This window comes from Neomonachus schauinslandi, chromosome 7 (assembly GCF_002201575.2).
Source record: "Neomonachus schauinslandi chromosome 7, ASM220157v2, whole genome shotgun sequence".
NCBI classification, from domain to species: Eukaryota; Metazoa; Chordata; class Mammalia; order Carnivora; family Phocidae; genus Neomonachus; species Neomonachus schauinslandi.
In genome coordinates, this window is record NC_058409.1 from 27,465,230 (window position 1) to 27,489,688 (window position 24,459).

General features: G+C 44.3%; 1 protein-coding gene across 1 annotated transcript in view; it reads right to left on the reverse strand.

Annotated features, from left to right (window-relative positions):
- Positions 1 to 24,459, reverse strand: part of TRPC7 (transient receptor potential cation channel subfamily C member 7) — a 139,422-nt gene that overhangs the window by 35,023 nt on the left and 79,940 nt on the right. Inside the window, exons 4-6 of the mRNA XM_021702093.1 lie at positions 21,276 to 21,440; positions 12,705 to 12,921; positions 85 to 318 (exon numbers count right to left, since the gene is read on the reverse strand). Of these exons, the coding sequence (XP_021557768.1) occupies positions 85 to 318; positions 12,705 to 12,921; positions 21,276 to 21,440 (616 nt within the window). The remainder of the gene's footprint in view (positions 1 to 84; positions 319 to 12,704; positions 12,922 to 21,275; positions 21,441 to 24,459) is intronic.

A 24,459-nucleotide genomic window follows, 5' to 3' on the forward strand; every position in this document is an offset into this window, starting at 1 on the left:
TGCACGTGGAGTGGTGCTAAGAGCCCGTGGCCACGCCCCGGGAGCGTGGGGCGGGACACGGCGGAGCACCGCCCTCCGGCTCACCGTAGGTGAAGTACGCCACTTCCGGCGGAAGTGAGACGTTGTGCAGCGTGTCGTCCTGCACGTGTTGGTCCACGTACAGCTGGGCCTCGCTGGCCTTCAGGAAGGCCATGAACCTGGCGGTGAAGGAGGCCACGAAGATGGACAGCATCCCGAAATCCAGCAGGTTCCACAGGTGCAGCACGTACTCCCGCGGCCCCTCCTCCCAGATTTCCTTGCATTCGGACCAAATCATTCCTGAGCGAGAGTGAGAAGGTCAGGCTCATTTTCCAGTTCCCTTGGCATTTGTGACCACAGCGGGGCACGGAGAGAACCAGGGGACGAATGTAAATGTGAGCTTTTAAGAGCTGAGAATGTTCATAGCCAGCAGCAAACGGAAACCTGGCTTCAAAGGAAAGGAAACAAGAAATTCTCAGACCGCGTGAAGACGTGTCACCTGCCCCTCTGCTTACAGATAAACCATCTCCAGAAGTGAGGAGACGGTTCTCATCCTCTTATAGATTCTTGGAGGTAATGTAGGAGAAATAGAGCGTCCAACATTTGTGCATTTTAAGAACTGCGAGGTCTTAAGGAATCGTCCAGTTCTAAATGAAATGTAAGGAAACTGAGGTCCGAAAATGGGAAAGGGCTTTTTGAAGGTCCCATATGTGACCTAGAACCCCGTTCTCCTAACTTCCATGTTCGAACACGTTCTATATTTTGGTGATCATTTCAGTGAACATTAGGTTTGGGTCGTTAGTTTTTTTAATTTGCTGGATTTTAAAAACATACGTCTTAATTGTTACATATTAAATAACGTAGAGGTATGTAAACAAAATGTTGCTAGTTCCGCTACCTCATCTCTAAGCCAGCCCTGCGAGGTGACCTAGAGTAACAGTTTGGTGTGTATTCCTCTATACCTGTGCTGCCAATATGGTGGCCACTAATCACATGTGGATATTGAGCACTTGAAATGTGGCTGTTTGAATGAGAGATTATGTATAAGTGTAATATACCATACCAGATATCAAAGACTTCATAAAAAGTAAAATATCTAAATTTTTTTATATCAATCACACATTGAAGTGACAATATTTTAGATAAATTGGGTTAAATATTAATTTTACTATTTTTATTATGAGTCTACTAGAAAATTTAAAATTAAGTATGTGGTTTATGTATGACTTGCACTATATTTCTATTAAATACTACTATTCTCTATTTTCATCTTAATTGATTGTTAAAAACGAAATGATTTAGATTATTAAAACTTAATGATTCAATAACATTTTGAGCACTTCCTATGTGCCAGGCACTGTTTTGTGTATGTATATATTAACTGAGTTAAATCTTTGCGACAATACCATGAAGTACATCCTGTTATCTCAGTTTTATAGCTAATGTTTCATTAGGTACAGAGAGTTGTTCTGTGCCCAGCTAGGAAGCAGGAGATCTGGAATTTGAATCTAGGAGGTCTGCCCCAGTCGTCTGTGCTCTTGACCACTATGTTATTCTGCCTCTTCAGGAGATAAAATTGGATTCAAAACTAGTAATGTGGAGAAAAGATTCTTGAATATTTTGTAAATGACATTAGGGAGTCTCTGTAGCTACTCAAACCTGGGAGAGAGTTGATGCAGAACCAGCCCATGCTATGCACTACACTTAGCCTGCATACTTAGGAAGTAATGTAGTAAGAGAATGGCTAAGTGGTTGGTGAGTGAAACGGTTTCACTCACCACCTACTCACTCCCAAAAGGTTAACACTGCCTGCCTCTTTTGGCACTTCCCTGGCTTCTGTGCATCAGACATGAGGGCTTGCCTTCCCATAGCCTCTTTCCTCTCTCACTGGCCCTCCTCATCCTTCTTTGTTGCTTCTCATCCTCCAACCCCCCCCCATCCCTTAAAGGCTGTTGCTTTCCAAGGTTTTGGCCATTCTCGTTTTTCCCTCTGTCCTTGAGTAAGGATGTCCACCCTTGCAGCTTTGTCCTTCATTTCCTTGCAGATGTCCCACAAGTAAATAATTTCCAATTTTTCTTAGGTGCTTGAAAGCTGTATTTCCACTATACAGAGAGACTGCTCTAAGTGGGTGTCCTGCCAGTGCCAGAAATACTCCATATCCTAAGTTGGCCTCCCCATCCCTCCCTACCTCAGTGCCACCATTGCCCACTACCCCCTCTCTTGCAGTCCTGACTCCTCAGGCTGTCCCCATGGATCACGGCAGTTCTGCAGATCCTCCTCTGGTGGACTCCCAGATCCATCCTGCTCTCTCACTTTTCACTTCTTTCTCCTTACCTCCTCAAGTACAGGTTGGATCATGGTCACTTACTCTGGCAGTATACTCCTCAACCGTAAGATAAAGTCCAGACTGCAGAGCTGGGCTGTCAGAGCTTCCTGTGATCTCTGTCTGTGTCCATACGCCCTGGATTTCAGCAAAGGAGGTCTCCCCAGCAGTCCCCCAACAGTTCCAACCCCAGCCAATTGCTGGTGTTCCTTTTTCTGTCTCCTCCAGACCTCAAGCCCAAGCACACTGGCAGATGACCACATTATAATACAGTGGCCTTTGAGGACTTAGCTGCCTACGAAGCCTGGAGTCAAGGATGATACTAGGAGCTGACAAACAGTCATGGGCACAGAAGCATGGCTATCTTGGTCACAGGGCAAGCATGGCTGACTTGGTCATCTGGCCACACTAGATCATCTCTCCTCTGCCCAGGGACAGTTTTAATCAGAGTTTTCCCTTTTCTGGTGAAAGTGGTCCATTATATAGGAGGAATTGAAACTAAATGTTTCTCTAAGGAGAAAAGTAATTTGAGAGCATCTGTTTAGAGGAACTGTGGCTTTGTTTGATGAAATAGATTCTAAGATCAGCATGTCTGTATCACATCAGAGTCTGCACAATAGGAAATATCCCAAAACATTGCAGGTTTGTTTACAAGACACCCCCACTCCCCACCTTGCCTTTTTTTTTTCTTCGCACACCACCCTTCTCAAGCTTACCCTTTCAAAATTTGTATGGTAATTCAGCAAAGTAATAATTTTCTTAACACTGAGATTACTTTCAATTGGGCCAGTTCGAATAGATATTTTAGAAATGTTTTTAGAAAAACCATTACAGGCTGGAAGAAGTAATGTTTATTGCTCTTGGCTACCCTCAAATTAAAATTCCTGATGTCTTCGTGGAAGTGCTTTTAGCTGGGCACTAGGACAGTTGCAGGCTATGACTTAGGGCTGTCACTGGCCTTAATTCAGGAAGCCCTGGGTTCAGGTTCTAGCTTTGGCCACCCACTAGGTATGTGACCTTAGAAAAGTCTCTTGGTATTCTTGGAATTTAGGGGTAATTTCAAGCACCAAAAGTTCTATGAATTTGAAATGCAAATTGCTTACAGAAAACTGACTTTTTGGACCAATATAAGTAGCTTCTCATTGGGTATTGCAAATCATTTCCTCCATAGTCAGATGCCCTTGTCAGTTTTACTAGATTTAAATATTAACTCACTCAGGCTAATTTAAATTATTCTAAGGCCACGAGTAAAAGCATGGGCCCAAGGGTTTGAGCAGCAGGAATGCTTAATGAAAAAAGAAACATGTGAAATTAAGTACTTCAGTGAGTGAAATTAGGCCCCTTACTTCCAAGGGGCTGAGGGTAGGTCAGCATTTTCTATCCAAAGCTGAGTGTGACAGTCTCTTGCCTCCAGCTTGTCATTCAGAGGAGTGTTTAGAGCCCAGGGGCTCAGGAGTAAGGATGCTGGGCACTGGAACCTCCTTCAGGCAAAATCCCCTTCACTCAGGGATGGCCCGGAGCCCGGAGAACAAGGTCACTGATAATTAATGAGGGTGGCTGACAGTGGAACAGGCTGGGAAGCCTTGGGGGAAAGGAGTAGCTTCATTTGGGCAGGTTCTGAATAACGGCCTGCAGGCTGCTGAGATGGAGCTTGTCAGTTCAAAAGGGGGTTCACTCCCATCTCTGCTTCAGATGCTCTTTTGAAGGGATCCCCCATCAGAATCCTGTGAGACTTTAAATATGCACATTCCTTAAGTGGTCCTGACCCCGGGGCATCCTCTACTCTGTCCCAGGGTCCTCAGCAAAGCAGACTTCGGAGACCACCTCCTGGGAGGCCTGTTGGTCCTTTCAGGTCAGCTTCTCATTTTTGGGCGGATGTTCTGTGAATTCACAGGAGGGAGAATATGCCCTCAAGCTCTGACATCCAAATACTATCTCAGTGGCAGGTCCTTTGCAACAAATCTGGGCCTCATACATATTTGGGATTCAGTTGATGATATTAATAGATTTAACAATTTCTCAACAAAGCTCTTCCTCTTTCTCTTCTCTCATTTTAGTAGTTAGTAAGTGCTCTGCACCTGCTAGGTGCCAGGCCCTGTGCTCAGCACTTGAGCAACAGTTAACCTTCCTAATAGTATGATAGCGGGTTAAACTGTAATTATCTCCACCTTACAGGTGAAAAAACTTATGTATGAAGATGGCAAGTACATTGTCCAAAGGCGCACAGGCACTGCAGGACCTTGCTCTCTGCTGGGCTGTCACCTACCATGCCCTCTACTAGGCACAAGCTTACTCTTACTGGTTGGGAACTCATCCACCCACTTAATAGACATTGTTGAGTGCTGACTCAGTGCCAGCCACCATTCTAGGGACACCACAACCAAGATGAAAGCCCTTCCCTAGCAAGCTCAGCCTAGCACTGGAGACAAATGTATCACAAGCAATGATGAATGCTCCAGGGTGACAGATGCTGTAATGAAAATGCCCAGGGATTGTTTGTGGAGACACAGGGATAAGAGCAGACAGTGTTATAATCATGAGACCCAGCAGAGTTCCCGGAACAACTTGTATTTGTTCGCTGATGGAGTGAATTCATGGAGGAGGTGATACTTGGTGTGAGGAACCAGGAGTTAGGTCAAGGAGTAGGGGCTGGCATAGAGTTCCAGATAGTGGCCATGGGAGTGTGGGAGGACAGGCTCTTCCAGGGGACTTGAAGAGGCTGACGATTGGTAGCAGGGAAGGTTAGTGAAGGCCCAAGTAGACCATCAATAGGTTTCCTTCAGGCCATGAGGGGGAGACAGGGTTTCACCCTGAGCAGCTAGATAATCCTGAAAGGTGATAAGCAGAGCAGATACCTGGTCTCACTTGATGGGACAAACTTTGGAAAGATGACTGGAGTGGTCTGCTTGGAAATTGATCTGAATAAATGAAGAAACCATCAAAAGAATGAATTAGGTGAGGAACCCAGCCCATAGGATTTTATAAGTTCATTCTTGGCCAGACTTCGCTGTGTGATCCTGGAGCTAAGACTTAGCACTGCCCTTGGAGAGTTTATAACCCTGGTGGGTGGGGTGAGGGAGAGCTTGATCCTAACATTTTACACACGTGAAAAGTGAAATTCAGACAGGCAGGGCCACCAAGGAGAAAGGGACACAGGACTGGGTTTTCTGACACCCAGTCCCAAGCTCTTTTCTGCAGCCCTTTAAGTGTATTTTCCTACTATGCTGGGCATTTACAACTCCACTCCACTTGCAATGCTGGGACGTCTGTTTAAGAAAACACTGCCAGGGTCTAAGAGTGGTGCAGAACACATCTTCGGACATGAGTCTTTTCCTAGATGGAGAAATGGCATGCATTGTGGAGAGACTTCCTGCCCTCCAAGCCTGATGGCTTTCTGGGAACTGCTCATGTTGTTCCACAGTCCTCTGATGAGTGTCTCCGGGGCCACAATGTCCCACTGAAAAGCCTTATTATAAGCTCTTACAACTACCCCAGGGTTGCTGTTGATACAGGCAAGAAAGAGGTTCCTGTGGTATGAACTGATCCTGGAGGTTCTCCAGGCTGCAAGGAGTGATGGTCCCTGGTTCACAGAGTCCTCCCGAAAGCAGCTCATTTGACTGCACTACAGAACACACATGTCTACTAGCAAATTTATCCCTCCTTCCTGTCATAGTCTTCTCTTGCTTTCCTTAATACTGTGTCCTGGCTTTTCTTCTATCTCTGGGTGTGTCTTCTTAGTCTCCTTGTGCCTCTCTGCTCGCATGCCTTAAATCTCTTGGATTGACAATCTAGGATTTCCCCCCGAATCCCATTGGTAATCAACTAAAGCATCTGGAGTGAAGGAAGAATATATTTCTAATTGGTTTTGACCTTTCCACAGAACTGTACAGCAGAATAAGAACAAACCTACATGCCTAGTAGGAGGAGAGGCTTGGGAAAGTAAGTTAGAATATTGTCACCCGATGTGGTCATTGAAAGTGGTCATTGGGAAAACCACATGGCCAGGTGGAGAGAGAGCTAACAAAAGATGAAAAGAGTCAACTACAGATTTATATGATTACAGAAATGTTAATATTAATAGAGACAGGAGGAAACAAAGGAAAGCATGTAGTTTGGTCAGAGACGTTAACTGTTAGGAAGAAAAGGAGCGTGGGGAATAGGACAGTCAGGGTGGAGGAACTTGCGGCTTTAAAGAGGTTGGTTTATAAAGGCCTCACTTTGAAGGGGATTTTTGAGCAGAGACCTGAGGAGGTGAGGGAGTGAGCCATGCGTTATCTTTGGGAAGAGCTCTCAGGCAGAGGGGACAGCCCCAGCAAAGGTTCTGAGGTAGAAACAGTGTGCAGCAAGGAAGCCAGTGGGGCTGAAACAGAGCGAGTGAAGTGGGAAGTGGTGGGAGATGAAAGCACAGAGATGGGGTGGAGAGATGGAGAGGTGGAGGGCATTGTAGGCCATCATAATGGCATTGGTGTCACTCTGAGGGAGATGGGATGCCACTGAAGAATTTTGAGGCAAGGAGGGACAAAACCTGATTGAATTTTAAATGGATTACTCTAGCTTCTGGGCTGAGAATGTACTGAGGCCTGGGGGTAGGAAGGACAGAAGCAGGCCACCTGGAGAAGGCTGTTCACCTCTTTGTGGCCGCCGTCTTCATCCATGGAAGGAGAAGGTTGGACTTGCTAGGGTCCTGAGGTTCTTTTTAGCCCTCGGGCAGCTTCTGGTAGAGAGGGAGTAATAGTGTTCTTGTAATCAGTGTGTCCACAGTCCTGCGTTTATGAATATGATACGTTATGGGAGAAAAGACGGTGCTGCTGTGTATCTAGCTGATCACGGGCTGCCTGGCAGTGTAGAATTTGGAGATTCTGTCGGGAGGGGCCTCATGCCACTTGAAGCCTCTCCATGTCTGAGCAGAGGGTAGATCAGACTGTAGCCTTCAGGGCGTGCTAGTGGTGCACACGGTGTTCAAGAGCTTTCTCTCAAAGATTAGTGCTAACTTGTAGTAAGTAAGGAGCTCCAGAATGTATTTAGGGATAAGATAATGTTAGTCAGGGGCGCCTGGGTGGCTCTGTCGTTAAACGTCTGCCTTTGGCTCAGGTCATGATCCCAGGGTCCTGGGATCCAGCCCCGCATCGGGCTCCCTGCTCGGCGGGAAGCCTGCTTCTCCCTCTCCCACTCCCCCTGCTTGTGTTCCCTCTCTCGCTGTCTCTCTCTCTGTCAAATAAATGAAGTCTTTTAAAAAATAAAATTAAATTAAATTAAAAAAAGATATTGTTAGTCATATTTTATAGCGGCTTCCCCAGTATCTGGCGCAGTGCCTGATATTTAGCATAATGCCTAATAACTAGAAAATATTTATTGGGAGAAGAATTGAGAAAGTAGAAGAAATATCCAAAAACTTCCACATTGCCCCCGCCACTGTTATCTAGCGAGCCTCCTGCTCTGTGGCCTCACCTCCAGCTTCCCTCCTGGTACAGTAGGAGTCCACAGTCCTGTTAAGGCCGGGTCCTCCACTTGCTTCCTGGATCCCATCCCCTCTGGCTACTTAGGGACTTAGCTTCCAGATTCAATGGTGAGGTCTCAGGCCTCATGTTACCTGATCTGTCGGCATTCGATGTAAGTCATCACTTCCTGCTTCTTGACCTAGTTACTTTGGTTGGCTTCAACACCACTCTCTTGGCTCTCCTCTTAGTAATCTTTGCTGGAGACTTCTCATCTTTCTGTCCTTAAGTATCCTTGTGCCCGAGGGCTTGGTCCTCAGTTTGTCTGACCACATTTGCAGTCAGGGTGATTGCACACTTAATTTACTTTAAGTACACTGACATGATCATATTTATGTCTTTAGCCCCAGCCTCTCCTTATGTACTTATGGACTTCAGATACGTATATCCAAGTGCTCCTTGACATTTCCACTCGGATGTCTAATAGGTATCAAACCGAACTCTTGATTTCCTTTTCTCCTTCCTCTCCAAACCACTCTTCCCCTGGTCTTTCCTGTTGCAGTGAATGACTCTCTAATATACCATTACTTGAGCTAAAATACATGGAATTTTCCTTGACAGCTCTCTTTCTCTCACACCCCACAAAAAGTCCAATAGTAAATATTATTGATTTTACAGAATGTAAGTCACCATCTGCCTCCTTCCAAAACAAACCATTTCCTGTCTGCATTACTGTAGTGGCCTCCTGACTGTTCTCCTTGCTTCTGTTCTTGTTACAGAATTCTCTGTCCTGTACATAGCAGCCAGCAAATCATTTAAAACTTCAGTCAAATGATGTCATTTCTGTGCTCAGAACTTTCCAGTGGTTTCTTGTCACAGTCAGAATAAAATCAAAAGTGTGCACCATGGCCTGCAAGGCCTTGCATTATTCAACTCTGCCTGTCCCTCTGAGTTCATCTCTGTTCTCTCCTCCTCATTCACTGCACTTTGGCCACACCAGTTTCCTGAATCCAAGCCTTTAACACATACTGATCCTTCTGTCTGGAATGCTTTTCACCCAGATGTCTACAAAGCTTACATCCTCTCTTCCTTCAGGTCTCTGTTCAAATTTCACTTTGTCAGAGTAGGGAGATGGGAGTGCATGTTCCTATTGCTCAACTCCTCTGAGAAGGTAAACTTTGACCAGAGACCTGAAGGAAGAGAGAAAGCAAGCTACAGCTGGTCTCCTCAATCAGAGAAATTTGAGTACTGACCAGAAATTTGAAGGTATGAAAAAATTATTAATTTTTTTTTATGTTTGTGGTTCTGTTTTAGAAAAGGAGGTCTGGCTTCAATTACCAGCCATGATGGATAATAAACCGAAAAAGAAAAAAAGAAACCATCCTCAGACATTGAAAACAGATATTCCTTCAGGAAAGGGAAACCAGCACGGTAAGCCACTTGAACACTGTGTCTTCCTTTATGGAGGCACATTCCAGTCTGCAATGTATGGAGAAGAATTCCAGAAGCCTGAAAGGCAGCCCCACACAGTTGAAGAGACAGACACTAGAGTTCAGGAAGGCAGAGGTGATTAGATGTTGTGTGGCAGAATTCCAGAGAGAAGGGTACTATGCAAACCAAAAAAAAAAACAAAACCACAAATGCAGTCCAGGAAATTACATAGGTGTCCTTTTGAACATTTCCCAAACACTGTTATAAATGCCCAGAGTAAAACTCCACAAAGAGCAGCCAAAGCACTGCAACTGAATAGCTTCCAGAGCTCACGCACAGTGGAGAGAGATGTTTGAGCTCACACCATCCAGAGTTGAAGTTCTTTGTTGATTATCCAGGGCATTTAGTAGAGACTGCTGATGTGTATCTCTGTAGTACAAGGATAAACAATCCTTATGGTTAAATTTCTCCAGATTCACTCTAAGAAAGCTTGAAAAGCCCTGAACTCCTCTGCAGGTAATTTAACAGCTTGTCAGAATAAAGCCAAATACTCTTTCAAGGAAGACAACAAAATCTGGGTGCTCAACAACATAACCTATATAGTGCCCATCATTCAGTCAGAAATCACTAACACACCAAGACGCAGGAAAATGTGATCCATGTCAGGAGAAAGATTAGGTAGTAGAAGGTAACCCAGAAATGACAGAGATGATGGAATTCAGAGTTAAGGATTTTATAACAGTTACTATAAGAATGCACAGTATGTTCAAGGATTTAAGGGAAAATGCAAGCATCATGAAGAAGGAAGTGAAAGGTAAGAAGAGAGCCAAATGGAATTTCAAGCATTGGAAAATACAATATCTGAAAGGAAAAATTCGCTGGTTGGGGATTAAAATCGCAGACAATGCAGAAAAAATTATCTGTGAACTTGAAACACAGAGGGGAAAAAAGATGGAAAAAAAGAAAAATAACTTAATTTTTAGTGATCCACATAAAAATGTTTATGGATGAAATATGATATCTGAGATTTGCTTCAGAATAGTGTCAGGGGAAGGGAACTAGGGAAGGTAAAGATGAAACAAAGATTAGTCATGACTTGCTAATTGTTGAACATGAGAGATTGGTCCATGGGGTTTATTATACTCTTGTCTTGATTTTTGAATATTCTTGAAATTATTCATAATAAAAAGTTTGGAAAAGTTACCTAATAAGAAAAAGTTAGAATCTTTCTTCCACCTGAAATATAACAGGAAATAGGTCAGTGAGAAATAAGCCCTCCCCTCCCCTGTACTTTTCATGTAACGGTCTTAAAAACTCAGCTCTGCTTTGATGGGCAGGACCTGGGACCAGGCTATAGAAGTTGGGTCCCCTGTAGCTGGAGAGAAATGCCTCCTCCTGGGACAGTGCTCTGCCATCCAGGAAGAGAAATATGGGTCAGGAGGAAGTCCTGCTTTAGTAGGAGCCATGAACACAGGGTAGCTCTACCACTTAAGGGCAGGCATGGTTGCACTCACCACAGTCTTCTCCCTGGGGGCCAGGTGGGGGAATGAGGTGGGTGAGTGATTGGGGCCATAAATACTCTTAAGTTTTTATCCATAAACCCAACATGTGAGTTATGTTTTTTTTTTTTTAATCTGTGTCTTAGTCAATTTGGGCTACTCTAACAAAATACCACAGGCTGAGTGGCTTGTAAACAAGAGAAATTTATTTCTCAACAGTTCTGGAGGTTGGAAGTCTGAAATCAGGATGCCAGCATATTTGGGTTCTGGTGAGAGCCCTCTCTGGGTTACAGACTGCTTGTTGTACCCTCACATGGCAGGGAGAGAGTGAGAGAGCTCCCTGAGACGCTTATATAAGGGCACGAATCCCATTCACGAGCATTCTGTCCTCATGATCTAATCCTTTCTCAGAGGCCCCACCTCCTAACACCGTCACATCAGGGTTAGCGTTTTCCCGTATGGATTTGGGGCCATACAAACATTCTGTCCAGTGCAGTGTTAAAGTGTTTAGTTTATCCATGGGGGTTGGGGGGATGCACTAGGGAGGATTGGGGTAGACCCTGAACTTGGAAAGTTAGGCCACAGAACTCACTCTGCCACAGGCTTTAATGTCTCTTTACAACTTTAGTGCCAGTGACCCCACTAAGTGAGCCTCTGGTCAGAGACTGGCTGGTTGATGAAAAGCCTGTGGGAAGCGTGGTGTGTTCTCCTGCTTCTTTCCTTTGGATCAAACCATTCTTCTCATCTCTCTCTTCCTATTTAGAGACCTAGCTCAGAGACCATAGCCCCCCTTGTTCTCAGCGTGGACATCTAGGATGTTCTCACGTGGTTCAACCACTGTGGCTCTCTTAGGCTCTGTCATTTAACTGCAGCAGGCCATGTGTTGGCTGTTCTCAAGTACTTGTTCTTTTGTGATTTTGTGGATTGATGACACAGATACTTCAACCCTGTGTACATTTTGACTCAATGTTTGTTCACATGAACATAGTGAAAATTATACCATTATTGAATTTTTGTGAAGAAAGCAAAATCTGGGGTGCATACCATTAGGGCAGTTTAGTTAATGGAGTACATGTTGATACTCCAGAGCTAAATTTTTCAGTTCTCTTTTCAGTTTTGTTTTGTTCAAAACATTCTCATCAAATTCATATCTTTTTGATGTAAATATTATAATCTATTGAGCAGGTTTTAGCTTTGTGCAATGTCACCGATGATAACTTACAGTTTTTCATTTTTTCCCACCAAGCCTCATTTTTTTTCCTACCAAATAGTTTTGCAGTTTGTAGTATTAGAAAAACCTATATCCCATTTTGCCTGTACAGTTTTAGCTTTTACCATTTTAGTTTATTTTGTTTGTTCCTCTTAATAATAGTTCTTACGAAGTGGGTAAAAGAGAGATGGTCTTTCTTAGCTAGTCAGGGGGGAAATTGGGAAAATTTCCTTGGCACCTCTAGCGGCAGACCTTGGCAGTACAAAGCATCACCACAAAGAGGAATGTCACAGCTTCATGATGTTCATTAACGCAAATAATGAGAAAGTGTAACTCCCCTAATTTTTAGATTTCTATTTATCATCTAAATTCTACTATACGTTAGTATTCAGTGATAAAAAATACCATTTAAGCTATGCAATTTTATACTTTTTTCTAAAAGCAGACCTTGATTTCCTAAGGCTTCTGGTAGACTATAGTTAAATGATCAAAATACGTTTTCCCATGCAAGCCTACTTTACAAGCATTTTCAATACATGTGTAATGAAGAGCATGCAGCAAATTTCCTCCAAACATCTCCTTCCAAAATTGGGATTCCTATTAAAGGCCTGTGCATCTGACACACCAGCATATATAGAAGTTGATTCTGGCTTCTTTGTTGGTCATCTGCTCACCATTTTGACTGCCAGAGTGCACTCAAGAGGAAAGGAAGAGGTTCAGAAGTCAGAGTTTAATAATGTCCTATTATTAGTAGGGAGGAGAGAATAAAGGACAGAGCGACTGCTTACCTAAGACCCACTTCATGATGAGCATTTCTGTCCAGGAGAATTGTGTGGTTTTCACTCTGAAGATCTGTTTCGGGTAGTCTGTGAAGGTTTCGTTGGGCAGGTTTTTAACGCCTTCAAAGCGGTCTGATGCATTCACAACTAACAATCCCAAAAAGATTGTAAAAGAAACTGCATGGGCTACAAATTTCATGAAGGGGCTCCTCAGGGTTCTTCCTAGCTGGAAACAAAATATGTACAAGACATATTAAACTGGCATCTGTAGGCGGGTGTAGGTCTCTCTTTAAAATGCTTTTGCCAAAGTTTAACTAGAGAATCCTCCATCATGGACAGAAGCTGCTAACTGAACCCAGACAACCTTTTCTCTAGCACTCCCTCGTGAGTTACTGCTTAGCCAAATGTATTTCCTATTGAATTCAGTTTTTTCCTATTTAGGAGATTTAGTGGGAGTGGTTTAAACAGGAGTAGAACACAGTGACGTATCATCATGCTATAATCTGCACGGCTTCTCCCAACCACATGGATATGGGTCTTATGCCATTCACATCTGGAAAAAAAAATAATTTATCTCAGTAGAGTTCAGAATTTAAAGAAACACATGTTGGATATGCTCTGTTGCTCTTTGGTCCATTTTCCTGAGTTTTGGTTTTTTATGATTTGTTTTCACTATTTCTTATATGTGGGTAAATTTACTTAAAGCTCTACACTTCCCACTGCTTTAGCCATATTACAAGAAATTTTGACAGGTAGGGTGTTCACTGATACTCAGTTATCAATATTTTGTAACTTCTCTTTGGATTTCATTTTTAAATCACAGGTTAATTTCCGGACGTAGAGGACTTTTTCCTTGTACTTCAAAAAATTCTCTTTTTATTGCTGCATGTGTGTAGATCATAGCCTCTTTGATACTACTCTAAAACTTCCTGAGGTTTCCCTTGTGACTCTAGCGCATAATTGAATTGTGTGGTTGTTCCATGTGAGCCTGAAATGATCCAGAAGATGCCCCGTTAGGGAGCAAGTATTGGCCACATCTTCTCTGGCCCTGGTGTGCCATCCAGGGGCTACTTTGGTCTTTGAGGACTAAACTGTGGGCCACCCGGTGAGTCTGCTGACCCCTGTTAATGAACTCTTGTGGGTCGCTACTAGGTCACTGCTATCACTTGCACCTGAGTACCAAATGTTCACATTTCGCCTCATTCAGGAGTCTAGAGTGAAATGTCACCTGGGACATAGAGTATTGGTTCAGTAGACGATCAGTTACAGGGGTCTTTGCAGGTAAAATTTCCCTAATTATGACTATGTTCAACGTAACATTTATAAGTCAGAAGGCTTGATAATGTTCTTTTAATATGCTTTAGCATGGTAATCATCCACTTTAATTGTTCTGATTATTAGTGTAACATGATTTATTATGATTTTTTAAAAAGATTTTATTTTCCACTAGAGATGCAAGAAAAAAGTGTCCTCGCGCTTTCTGTCTGTCTCATTATGGCAGTCAAGATTGAATGGGGGAGTACACGGAAAAATCAGAAGAATTTCTGCAACTCAGAAGTAACCTTGTCAACAATGAAATCTTGTTTTACTCCAAAAAAAAAAAAAAAAGATTTTATTTATTTTTTTGACAGAGAGAGAGACAGCGAGAGAGGGAACACAAGCAGGGGGAGTGGGAGAGGGAGAAGCAGGCTTCCTGCCGAGCAGGGAGCCCAATGCGGGGCTCGATCCCAGGACCCTGGGATCATGACCTGAGCCGAAGGCAGACGCCTAAGACTGAGCCACCCAGGCCCCTGATTTATTATGATTCTAATGCCATAGAACCTATCAATTGAAATTTAAAAAATGATACAGTAATTTTTTTAAAAAAACAGCATCTCAGGTCTAGACATTGGGAATCCCTACTATGCTGGAAAAAAACTTATTTCCATTCATTTGCATTGTCAGATGTCATATGGTACTAGATCTAGTACCTGAAAACCATGGAGCTTACAGACATTTTATAAATGGCCCTCCTTTGTAATGTTTAACTTCATTATTTACAAAATTGGACTGCAGATTAGTTTTGGCCATGGGTAGATACATTAAATTCAGAATGCACAGGTTAAATGTAAGGACAAATGAAACATCTCACATAAATTCGGTAAGAAAACTGAATTCAACCATGTCTCATTTTGATTTATATATCAAATAGCTAGTTTGAATTTTTCAGCATTTTAGTTGACTCTCTTCAGATCTTGAAGCCCCATTTCCGAGCCAGAATCCTGGTGTACCCAGGAGACATCCTTAAATAGTCCCAGCTTCCTTTCTCGTCACCGTGTCCTAGTTGGGGCAGTGGTGAGAGGTGAGGGGAGATGGAACCTGACCGTAGGGTGGGGAGTGGGGAAGGCTGAGCAGAAGGAAAGGGATGCCAGATCTTGTGTGTCCCATCAGGGTTCCAGAAGTGTCAGAAAAAGCTGGGAACCATGGAGATAGACCCAAATCTTAAGGGATTGATGGCCAGGTTTCCCATCCTTTATCAGTGGGCTCTACACAGTATCTTCCAGTGATGACCTGGATGAAGATACGGGACACTGCTCCTTCTTCTCACCCATGGGAGGCACCTGAGGTAGGAAGCTGCATGTAGCTGAACCTGAGCTGGCCTTGGGATTCCCCAGAAGACGTGGTTTGAGGCATTTAATGTTCCGTTTGTTACCTCCTTCAGGTTGTTATTGGCTGGCAGAAGAGGAGTCTGTAAAAATTACTGTATCTAGAGCAAACATAAGACAAAACCCTGATAAGGCCCTGTGGTCCCGTGGAAGGTGACCCTGGGTTCAGTTCTCACTTGATCTGGCCCATAGGGAGGAAAGCGAGGTTAGGTATTAGTGTGCCTTTCCTCTTTTTCTTCTGGGCTTGAAGACTTTTTTTTAATTGGTCAAACTTTGATAAAGGTCAGTTGAGATCAAATCATTTCAATAGCTTTCTTTTTTTTTCTTCCTTTTTTTGGTGACATTTCCCTTTGGCTCACAAAAATAAGTTTTGAAACAAATTACACCTGGGGAAAACTTCCTCCTTTTACAAGGCCACCAGGTGAACTAAAAGAAAGGAGAAAAGTCAGCGAATATATGCCAACAGCTCTTAGCTGGGGAATCATTAAAGCTGGGTCAAGGAACTGCGTTCGGTGTAAAAAAAAGACAGTAGAGCTTTGGGAGATGTAGACCTTGGCCTGCTCGGCTCTTTGCTCACCAGTGCGAAACTGGTGAGTCTGAATAATGGGCTAAAGCACTTGTGTCATTACTTGGACCTTGTGAGCAGAGAATTGATACCAGTTGTATATCAATGTCTGGCTTACCCCAAACCTCCTGGGTACTATTCTTCATCTCTGGGAAATATATGAGTATGAGAGCGACTGAGTAGTGCTCTTGAATTAGCTGCAAATAAATGACATTCATGAGCAATCAGAGGTGGCCTTTTACTGGTTAGCACACCTCGGTGTTCCGTGCTGCTCAGCTCTTAGCCCTGACCACCAGTGTAAGCGTCTAAATGGGGACCTGGTGGCCACATGCTTGTGAGGTAGGTCGTATCTGCAGGAGAGCCACAGAGAGTGTTTCCACCATCTCTCTGCAGTCTTCTATCACCAGATGCCACCCTCACTCGCCACCAGGTGCCAGTGGCCTCAAGGAAGACCTCAGTGTAGATGTTGGAAAGCTGAGTGGAGACAAAGTTTGGATCAAGTGCTCCAAAAAGAAACATGAACATCCTCAAGGCCAGAGTGGTCTCAAATGTTAGAGATCCTGGTTAAATTAGGGGCGGGTTTCTCCATATGCTCCCTGTAAAATTCTTATTCACAATGTCTAACGCCGGGCTCAGGAATCTTCCTTTTTTTGGGTGGGGCAGGAAGATGTTCACTGGGTATCTCTAATCTGGGTGTTCTCACATTGCCATGCGAATCCACCCTTTGTCCTGTGGACTGAAAAGGTGCTGAGTGATAGTAGATTCTTGAAGGTAGGGTTTCTTGGGAAAGAAGAGGAAAGAATATAGTTTGTCAATCGTGGTTTCAACTCCTCCCTTCTAGAAAAGTCCTGCCACCTCTAACTTTCTGAACCAAGTCCATTGCAAAGTGAAGTAGTCAGCAGTTAAGATGTTTACATTCAGCATTGAAGGTTGTAATGCTGCTGATGTATTAGAAAGGGTAGAGGGGCAGGTGTGTGTGTGTGTGTGCGCGCACACACGCACATGCGCACGCATGCACGCACATGCAATGTTTAAGGTCAGGTCTCCTGAGCCAGAGATCTTAGGTGTAAATCACACCTCCATAGTTTGCGGCCTTTACATAATCCCTTTGTGTCTTAGTTTCTCCATCTGTAAAATGGGGATAAAATATAACTTGTCATGTAGGGTTGATATAAGAAATGAATAATAGACACAAAACAGAGCAGCTCCTGGCACACAGGAAGCACTTACTCTGTGGCACCAGAGAGCCTCAGGCAATTCTCCTAAGGGGAAACTTAAAAGAAACCCAACTGGCTCTTTTAACGGTTATAGGCAAGGCTTCAGAAAGTGGAAGCTACACAGAGTCCTGATGTCATGCATGAGCCCTTTGGGTACTGTCTATGTGCAACATGATCCTGGGCACTGGAGGGGATAGAATAAATAAGCCATCAGGGTTGGTCCTTTCTTTCAAAGTTGCTGATTTTCTAGTGGAGAGAGAACAGAGAACCTGTGCTAGGAAATTGATAGAGAGTTGGGGAGAGAATGTCGCAGGGCTCAGACTGGGCTCAGTATGGAAGTGATCAGCCTTCTGGTACTCTTAACTCCTGTCCCAGCAGGGGACAGGTGATGGACTCTCCTTTTGAATTTGAGGGCAGATGCTTTTGTAACATAAGAGCAAAATAGGCTCTATTTCCTGGCACGAATTTCCCCTCCATGACAATGCTTCCAAAATTACAGCATGATTTCCTTTAATCTAGTGCTCTCTGGTAGAGGCAGATGAGGGGGACACAGAAGGCTTTGGAGGCATTGTCCTCTCCTCGTTGGCTCTGGGCCTCATGGTGTGAGGACCCTTGTTTCAAACCACTTCAACTTTGACAAGGCAGAGCAGGGATCTTCCAAAGCTGCAGAGTTCCTCCACCTCCTCACTTGGTGTTTTGTTTGGCACGGGGCTAGGGGTTTGGGGCATGGTAGCTATCACTTTGGCATTCTTCATTTAGAGTTATGTGGCAGTATATGGACCGAGCGAGGGCTTGTCCCCTGTAAAGATACCAGGTAGGAGACTGAAGTTGTTTACAGCTCTCCCTTCCTGAGTCCTGGGACTGAGTTATAAGCATAATTGAACCATCAAGGGTAACAGGCATGGAGGAAATCAGTCACCTCTCACACGTTTACAATTAGAACTTGTGTTGTTCCTCAACACTTTCCCCATGCTGACTTCTTCCTCGATCCACCCACTGTAGAGACCCTGTTTGAGCCCTTAAGGATGACTGTTAACTCTTTCAGCTCTCAGATTTTAATAGGCAAACAACCTAAATTATGAATCAGAATGGAATAACAAAGGATGCAAAATAGGCCATTGAGCCATAAAGGGCCTTTGACATCAGAGCCCTCCTTGAGAGGATGAAGAGCTCTGTGGGCAAAGATCTGTTTGAGAGCAGCCATGAGGTGAGAACTCACCGGCCTCCCAGTGGGCTGCTTGACCTCAGCCATGCTGGTGATTAAGATGAGAGATGATAGAAAAATATCACTGTTCTCTTTATTGACCTTGAGAGGCCTGTCCCAAGATCCAGACCTGCCGTTATTATCTTATGTACACATCTATGACTTGGTTACCCTCTTCAGACACTATATTAGTAAGCTGAACTTCTGTTGACATCCTTGACCTTATACTCCTTATTTAGTTGTCTTTCTTAGGGACCCTCAGAAATTTAAATAAAAGTAGAATTGACAGCCATGGGGATTCAATGGGAAATAAATGAGATCATTTTGGCAGGCCAATCAAGTAATTTTGGTATCCCTAGTGGTCTCTAAATTAGGACAGCAACTATTCAATAAATGGACCATTAAGTTGGAAATAGAAACTTCAGCATTTGTTAGACATTGATGGACATTAGCTGGTTGATGAGGTTTAGCTGGTTATGAATACATTTAGAAAAGAATATCAAGTTCTAAATTCTTTGAGGCAGGTGTCATAATGTGGTTAGAATATGAAGTTGCTGGGATGACACTGGCTTTTTCATAGATTTATTAGGTATAAAGTGATCCCTTGGGAGGAGGGATACAGCACATTAACAGATTTCGCCACTGTGCCACTTTCCTTGGGAGGACCTTGTATTCTGGGCCTCAGGAGCCTTTGGCGAGGGCTGGTTTCTTCACATGGAAGATGTGACCCTCTATAATCCCCAGTAATACAATATCTTTGCCAAACTTGAATAGATTTCTTTTGTAGTGGTGAAAGGAAAGAAACTAAAAATATCTTGACTATTTTAGCTGTACTTTGGCTGCTTCAGAGCAACTTTGACAACGAAAGTTTACCTCCTTAATGAGGGAATCTTTCCTCAGAATGAGCAGTGTGCCACCAAGAATGATCTCATGCCACAGAGATTTGTCATTCCAATGTGGACACACCCTCCAATGTGTTGAACTCAGACTTGCAGCCCAGAAAGTGCTCAGAAGGCACAAGTGGCTTAATGGCCAGCTCATATTTATCTGTAGTGCTCTTTTTTTAGTGTTACTGGAAGCTCCATGAGCACCAAATGTCAATCAGACATGTATCTGAACAGAAGAGAGGAAGTCTCAGCCATTGGGCTAAATTTTCCTGCAATCATTTCTTCCAGAATGTTCTAGAAGACTACTATTGGTGTGACCCCTATGTTTCATGGTGGCATCAGTCTCTTGGACTTACTGGACCCCTAGAAAGTCCAGAACTCCCTCCCCCTCCCATGCGTACTTTTTTTTGGCGGGGGGACATCACATCTGCATGATATTGGCCAAGATGGTTCTTCTTAGACCTACTGAAAATCTAAAAAATTTAGTCAACAACTGGAATATCATTTCTTCCTGAGTATTTCCCCAGGCGACCAGGTAGGCAGAGGCAAACCAATTTGCTGGTTTGGGCTAGTCCCCGTTTTCTGGTAGCTGTTGCATTTGGTTTTAAAAGCAAAATTGAGGCTTGTCAGTGTTTTCTCTACCAAGTGGCTATTATTTTAATGACTGACTGTCCTGAAAGTAGTTTGGGGCTCCCAGAGTATGGAGGTGAGCATCCCTATGCATTGAGGCTTTGAATGAAGGCAAGGCTCTAACCTGCAGGACAGACTAGATACTTGCAGTGTGAAAATCTGTGCCTAGAACCAGTGACCTACTCTAACCCAGCTTTAAATCTGGTTTTGTTTTACTCACTGTACTTTTTTCAGCTCATAATGAAAGGCAGAAAAAAATGCCTTCATTTATATGTGTATCATTTGGGGAATTCTGATTTAGAAATCCATGGCATGGTAGACTGTCAAAGAAACAAAATCCTCAGTAGATGTAAGGTTGAACACCACAAATACTCAGTTTGAGGACTTTTTACTACCATTTTACAGAAGAAGGAGTCTGAATCTGTCCTAACCTGTGTCTATGGCATGCGTCTTACTCAAAGGCAGTGAGTTCATTGCCTCTGGTTAGGTGGCCTCATCAGCAGCCCTCAAGTCTTGGGCCCATCATCCTGGCATGAGGTCCCTCTTACTGGAGTTGACAAGAGGTTCCATTTTTTGTTAACCACATTAGCTGATCAGATTCCCTGTGGAATCATTTCTCCATGATTTGGTCCTGTAGTTGCTAACTCTTGCCTGAAGCTGGAGTGAGTGCCGAGGGTTTCTGTGGCTGGATCAGATGGCTGGGCTGTAGGGATGATGGACGGGAGGTGGGAAAGTTCCATTCCCTCCGTTAGCAGCCGGCACCCGACACTCCCCTTCCCTGTGAGCAAAGAACCCAGCTCTGCACCTTTCCAGCTCTCCTTCTCTTTCCTTTGTCTTTTCCTTCTTGTGACCCAATTAGCCGCCCGTGTGGCCCAGAGCCTAATCAGGGAAGCCAGGGAAACTGGGACGATGTGGAGATGGGGCTGCAGAGCCCAGCATGAGCTGCACTTGACTCTCAGCCTATTCGTTATTTCTCTTTTCTGAACCTACTTCATAAAGTATATGCGTCATAATGTAATTGAGGGGGTGAAATGAGATCTTCCATGAAAAGAGCTTACCAAAAGAAAACACTCAGTAAATGTTGCTTATTCCTGTGACCATTATTATAATGATTACTGTGAGTGTAGAGGATGTGTCTAGGACATGGCGTAATTAGAGAAGCAAAAGTGCCTGTCTTCCCTCTCTCTTCCATTATTGATCAGATTATGCCTCATGTATTTTAAATGTCCCAGATTATCACTCCTCCCTGTTTTAGAAAAATGTTGGAAAACAAGCAGGTCTGTGTGGTTTTCTACTTTTGCTAAGTATCTTAGAGCTCTTTTCTCTGAACACGGGAAACGCTCAGCTGTCGCTTCGAGCCAGTGGCCTCCAGGTCATGCTAAGGAGAGAGAAGAGATCACTGCAGACGACATGCACCTTAAGCAGTCTGTACCTTGCTGCACGGAGCAATCCAATAGGCTATGGCGAGAAAAGGGAGGCCTAGGGAGACTCCAAAGACAGCCAGGAATTTCACAGCGATAGACTGTTGACGTAAGCCTGAGAGATTTTCATACCACATGGTAAGCAATTGCTGCTGACAGTTAGGATGAGCAACGAACTGTAAAAACAAAACAAAAACAAAAACAAAACGCAAACAGGAAAATGGCATCGGTAGCACTTGAACAGTATACGACCTACGAGTGGCTAGGGGCTGAGGTGTTTCACCTGGGGCGTGGCTGGGGCGTTAGGGGAGAGCTGCGGGCAGGTCCCCGCGGGGCCCTTCTGGCCTGAGGATGCTGGGTGTCATGGCGCTGAGGTCAGAGGCCTCACAGGACCGGCCGCATCAGGGCTTGGCACTTAGCTTAGGCAGAGTTCACTTGCGAGGCAGCCTGAGTCATGAATGGAGCATGAATGGGGTTTTGGAGTTCCAGTGGTCTGAAATTTGCTCCTCTGTTTTCTAGCCAGGTGACGTTGGGCCGCTTACCCAACTACTGTGAGCTTCAGTATCCCGTTTGCAGAACAGCCTATTATTGTCTTGTAGGATGAAATGAGTTTGTAGAAGTGTTCCCGCCTCTTTTCCTGTACTGGCTAAGGAAAGTGCTTGCAGTGTTTCTGGAGGAGACATTAAAACTGAGTGTTTCCCCACTGGGCTGTAGCGGCGTTGGCTTGGATGCATAGAACCTCTCATGGCCTACCAGAGTACTGACCCGTGGTGTCCCTCACACAGCAGCTTCTCACTGCTACCTCCCTCTCTTCAAACTGGCCTGTCCTAATGCCCGGGTTAGAGGACAGACTTCTTGTGGCTGTTTGGTATTGTGTGACCTCATCCCTTCTGGATATCGCTTATTGCAGTAGGCGTGGAACCCTGACTTCAACTGGCCTATCATTTTCTCTCACCTGAGCCTTTGAGACTGACTGAGAGAGGCAGTTTGTTTATTTACAAGTTAACAAGTGATCTTCGGAGAGGTGGGCAACCATGTTCCTCTGTATGGACTAAGTGGCAAAATGAGCCAGTTAAAAAGGAGAATGAAAATGTGCAGAAAGAGGCTCAGATAGTGTGTGCCCTCTCTTGGGCCTGGCTCCACTCTGCCCACGTGGTACATGAGACATGCTTTTATTCATATAGGGAGTCTTCCTCGTTCTGCTCCATCCAGCAAGTTGGCTTGAGCTGCTGCAGCCAAACAGCCTTTTCCTGCAAATATTTGGTGCCATTTGGCCATTTGTTTAGTTGATTTTGAGTGGAAATGGATAATAGGCAATATTTAAGTAAGATTTATGGGAATGAAGTTGACATGTAAGAAAATTTTACTCATTAGTTTATGTTCCCCTGTGACAGGAGGAAGCTTTTCAGTGCTTTTGGTAGCCCTATTCTTTAGCCCTACTCAGGAGATCCTTGCATCCATGGACTGGAGCAGACACACTGGGCATTCTTCAAAGGGTCTGACTTTTCATCTGATGACTCTAGAGCATAATACACCAGTTTTCATCCCATTTACCTCATTGGTATTAAGGGGACATGTGCAATGATTATGAGGAAATGTAAAAACATTTCCTTTTCATTATAAGAATAATGTAAATACAACAGTTTTAAAACATTCTCAGTGCAAATGGCAGCATGTTCTTGTTTCCAGTTTCTGGGAACTCAAGGCAGCAGCCAGGCAATGTGTGAAGACACTATCAAAGGTTTATGTGGCCATGCGGCAGCCCCCGATAATACTATTCCTCAAACATTAGTGAGAATGAAGCTTTTTTGGTAGCGTTATTGGACCCACAGCAACCATTGTGGTCTTGCCCTCTAAGGACAAGAGCAGTGGATTCTCCTCAATGTAGGGTAGGATTCCTCACGCCAGCAGGTGATAGGCTTTTCTTTTTTTTTTTTTAAAGATTTTATTTATTTATTTGAGAGAGAGAGAATGAGAGAGAGAGCATGAGAGGGAGGAGGGTCAGAGGGAGGAGCAGACCCCCCGCCGAGCAGGGAGCCCGATGCGGGACTCGATCCCGGGACTCCAGGATCATGACCCGAGCCGAAGGCAGTCGCTTAACCGACTGAGCCACCCAGGCGCCCCGGTGATAGGCTTTTCTATGCCCTTTCTGGTTCACAGCAAAGTGGAGCAAGCAACAGAAACTCATATGAGTGTTTTAGTAATGGTCAGCTTTCTGGGAGCTGAGGTCCCTCAGAGGGATGGTGGGTGGACATGGGGGGCAGTCAGTTCTGTTTTTCAACAGCAAGCCTTCTCTGGGTGCTGAAATGGATCTGCCCTGGGGAAACTCACAGTCTGATTAGAAGCTGAGATGTCTGCTCATGAAATAGCAGGCCACTTGGCTCAGCCCCTGGCTCCCTGCAACTGTAGCTGCTCTGGAAGGACTCCAGGGCTGATCCCCTCCATTTGTCTCTCTGTACCGGGGGAGAGAGTCCATCCAGGCTTTTACTACCGCCTTCTACAGATAAGTTAGCACAACAGATGGAGCAGCAGAGCTGGAGGGGAAGAAATGCTGAGACAGAACACAATGGGGACTGTTCCACTCTCCCTTGCCTGCCTCAGAGGAAGAGAGTGGTCACAACTAAAACAAGGGGGCTCTCTTGAGACTCTGTCTTCTTCTGATTAGACATATGCTAATTTTTATAGCTGCATTTCTTCCCCCATAATAAAGCAACCTAGCTCCAAACATATTAATTTGCAGACAGAGTTTATAGTATATTGCTCCCAGAAAGCTGACAGCAAGTAATAGCTAAAGCCCAGATTATTTATCTTTCTATGGGCACTTTTCTGAACTTGGGGTAGGCTTTTGAAATTCAGTGTGTAGCAAAGGAATTTTTCCACTGTGCTTTTGAAGCACAGAGAGACATCATCTGTGATCCCAGGAAGATGAGAATAACATGAACATGCCATCAGGACACAACAGTCTAAACAAAAGGACACTCAGCTAGGGAACAAAGGAAGAATTCCTACAGGGTGACGTGGGGGTGAGGTGTGGGCAGGGGGAGGATTTTCAGAAGTAGGGTCAGAAAGGAATGGATGGAAGAAAAACCCACAGCTAGAATAGAATGGGAACACAGGAAATCAGTGTTGTCTTGGGTTTGCTTTCTTTGGCATCTAGCTCACAAAAGGATGGATGACACCGAGGGCTTTGCCCAG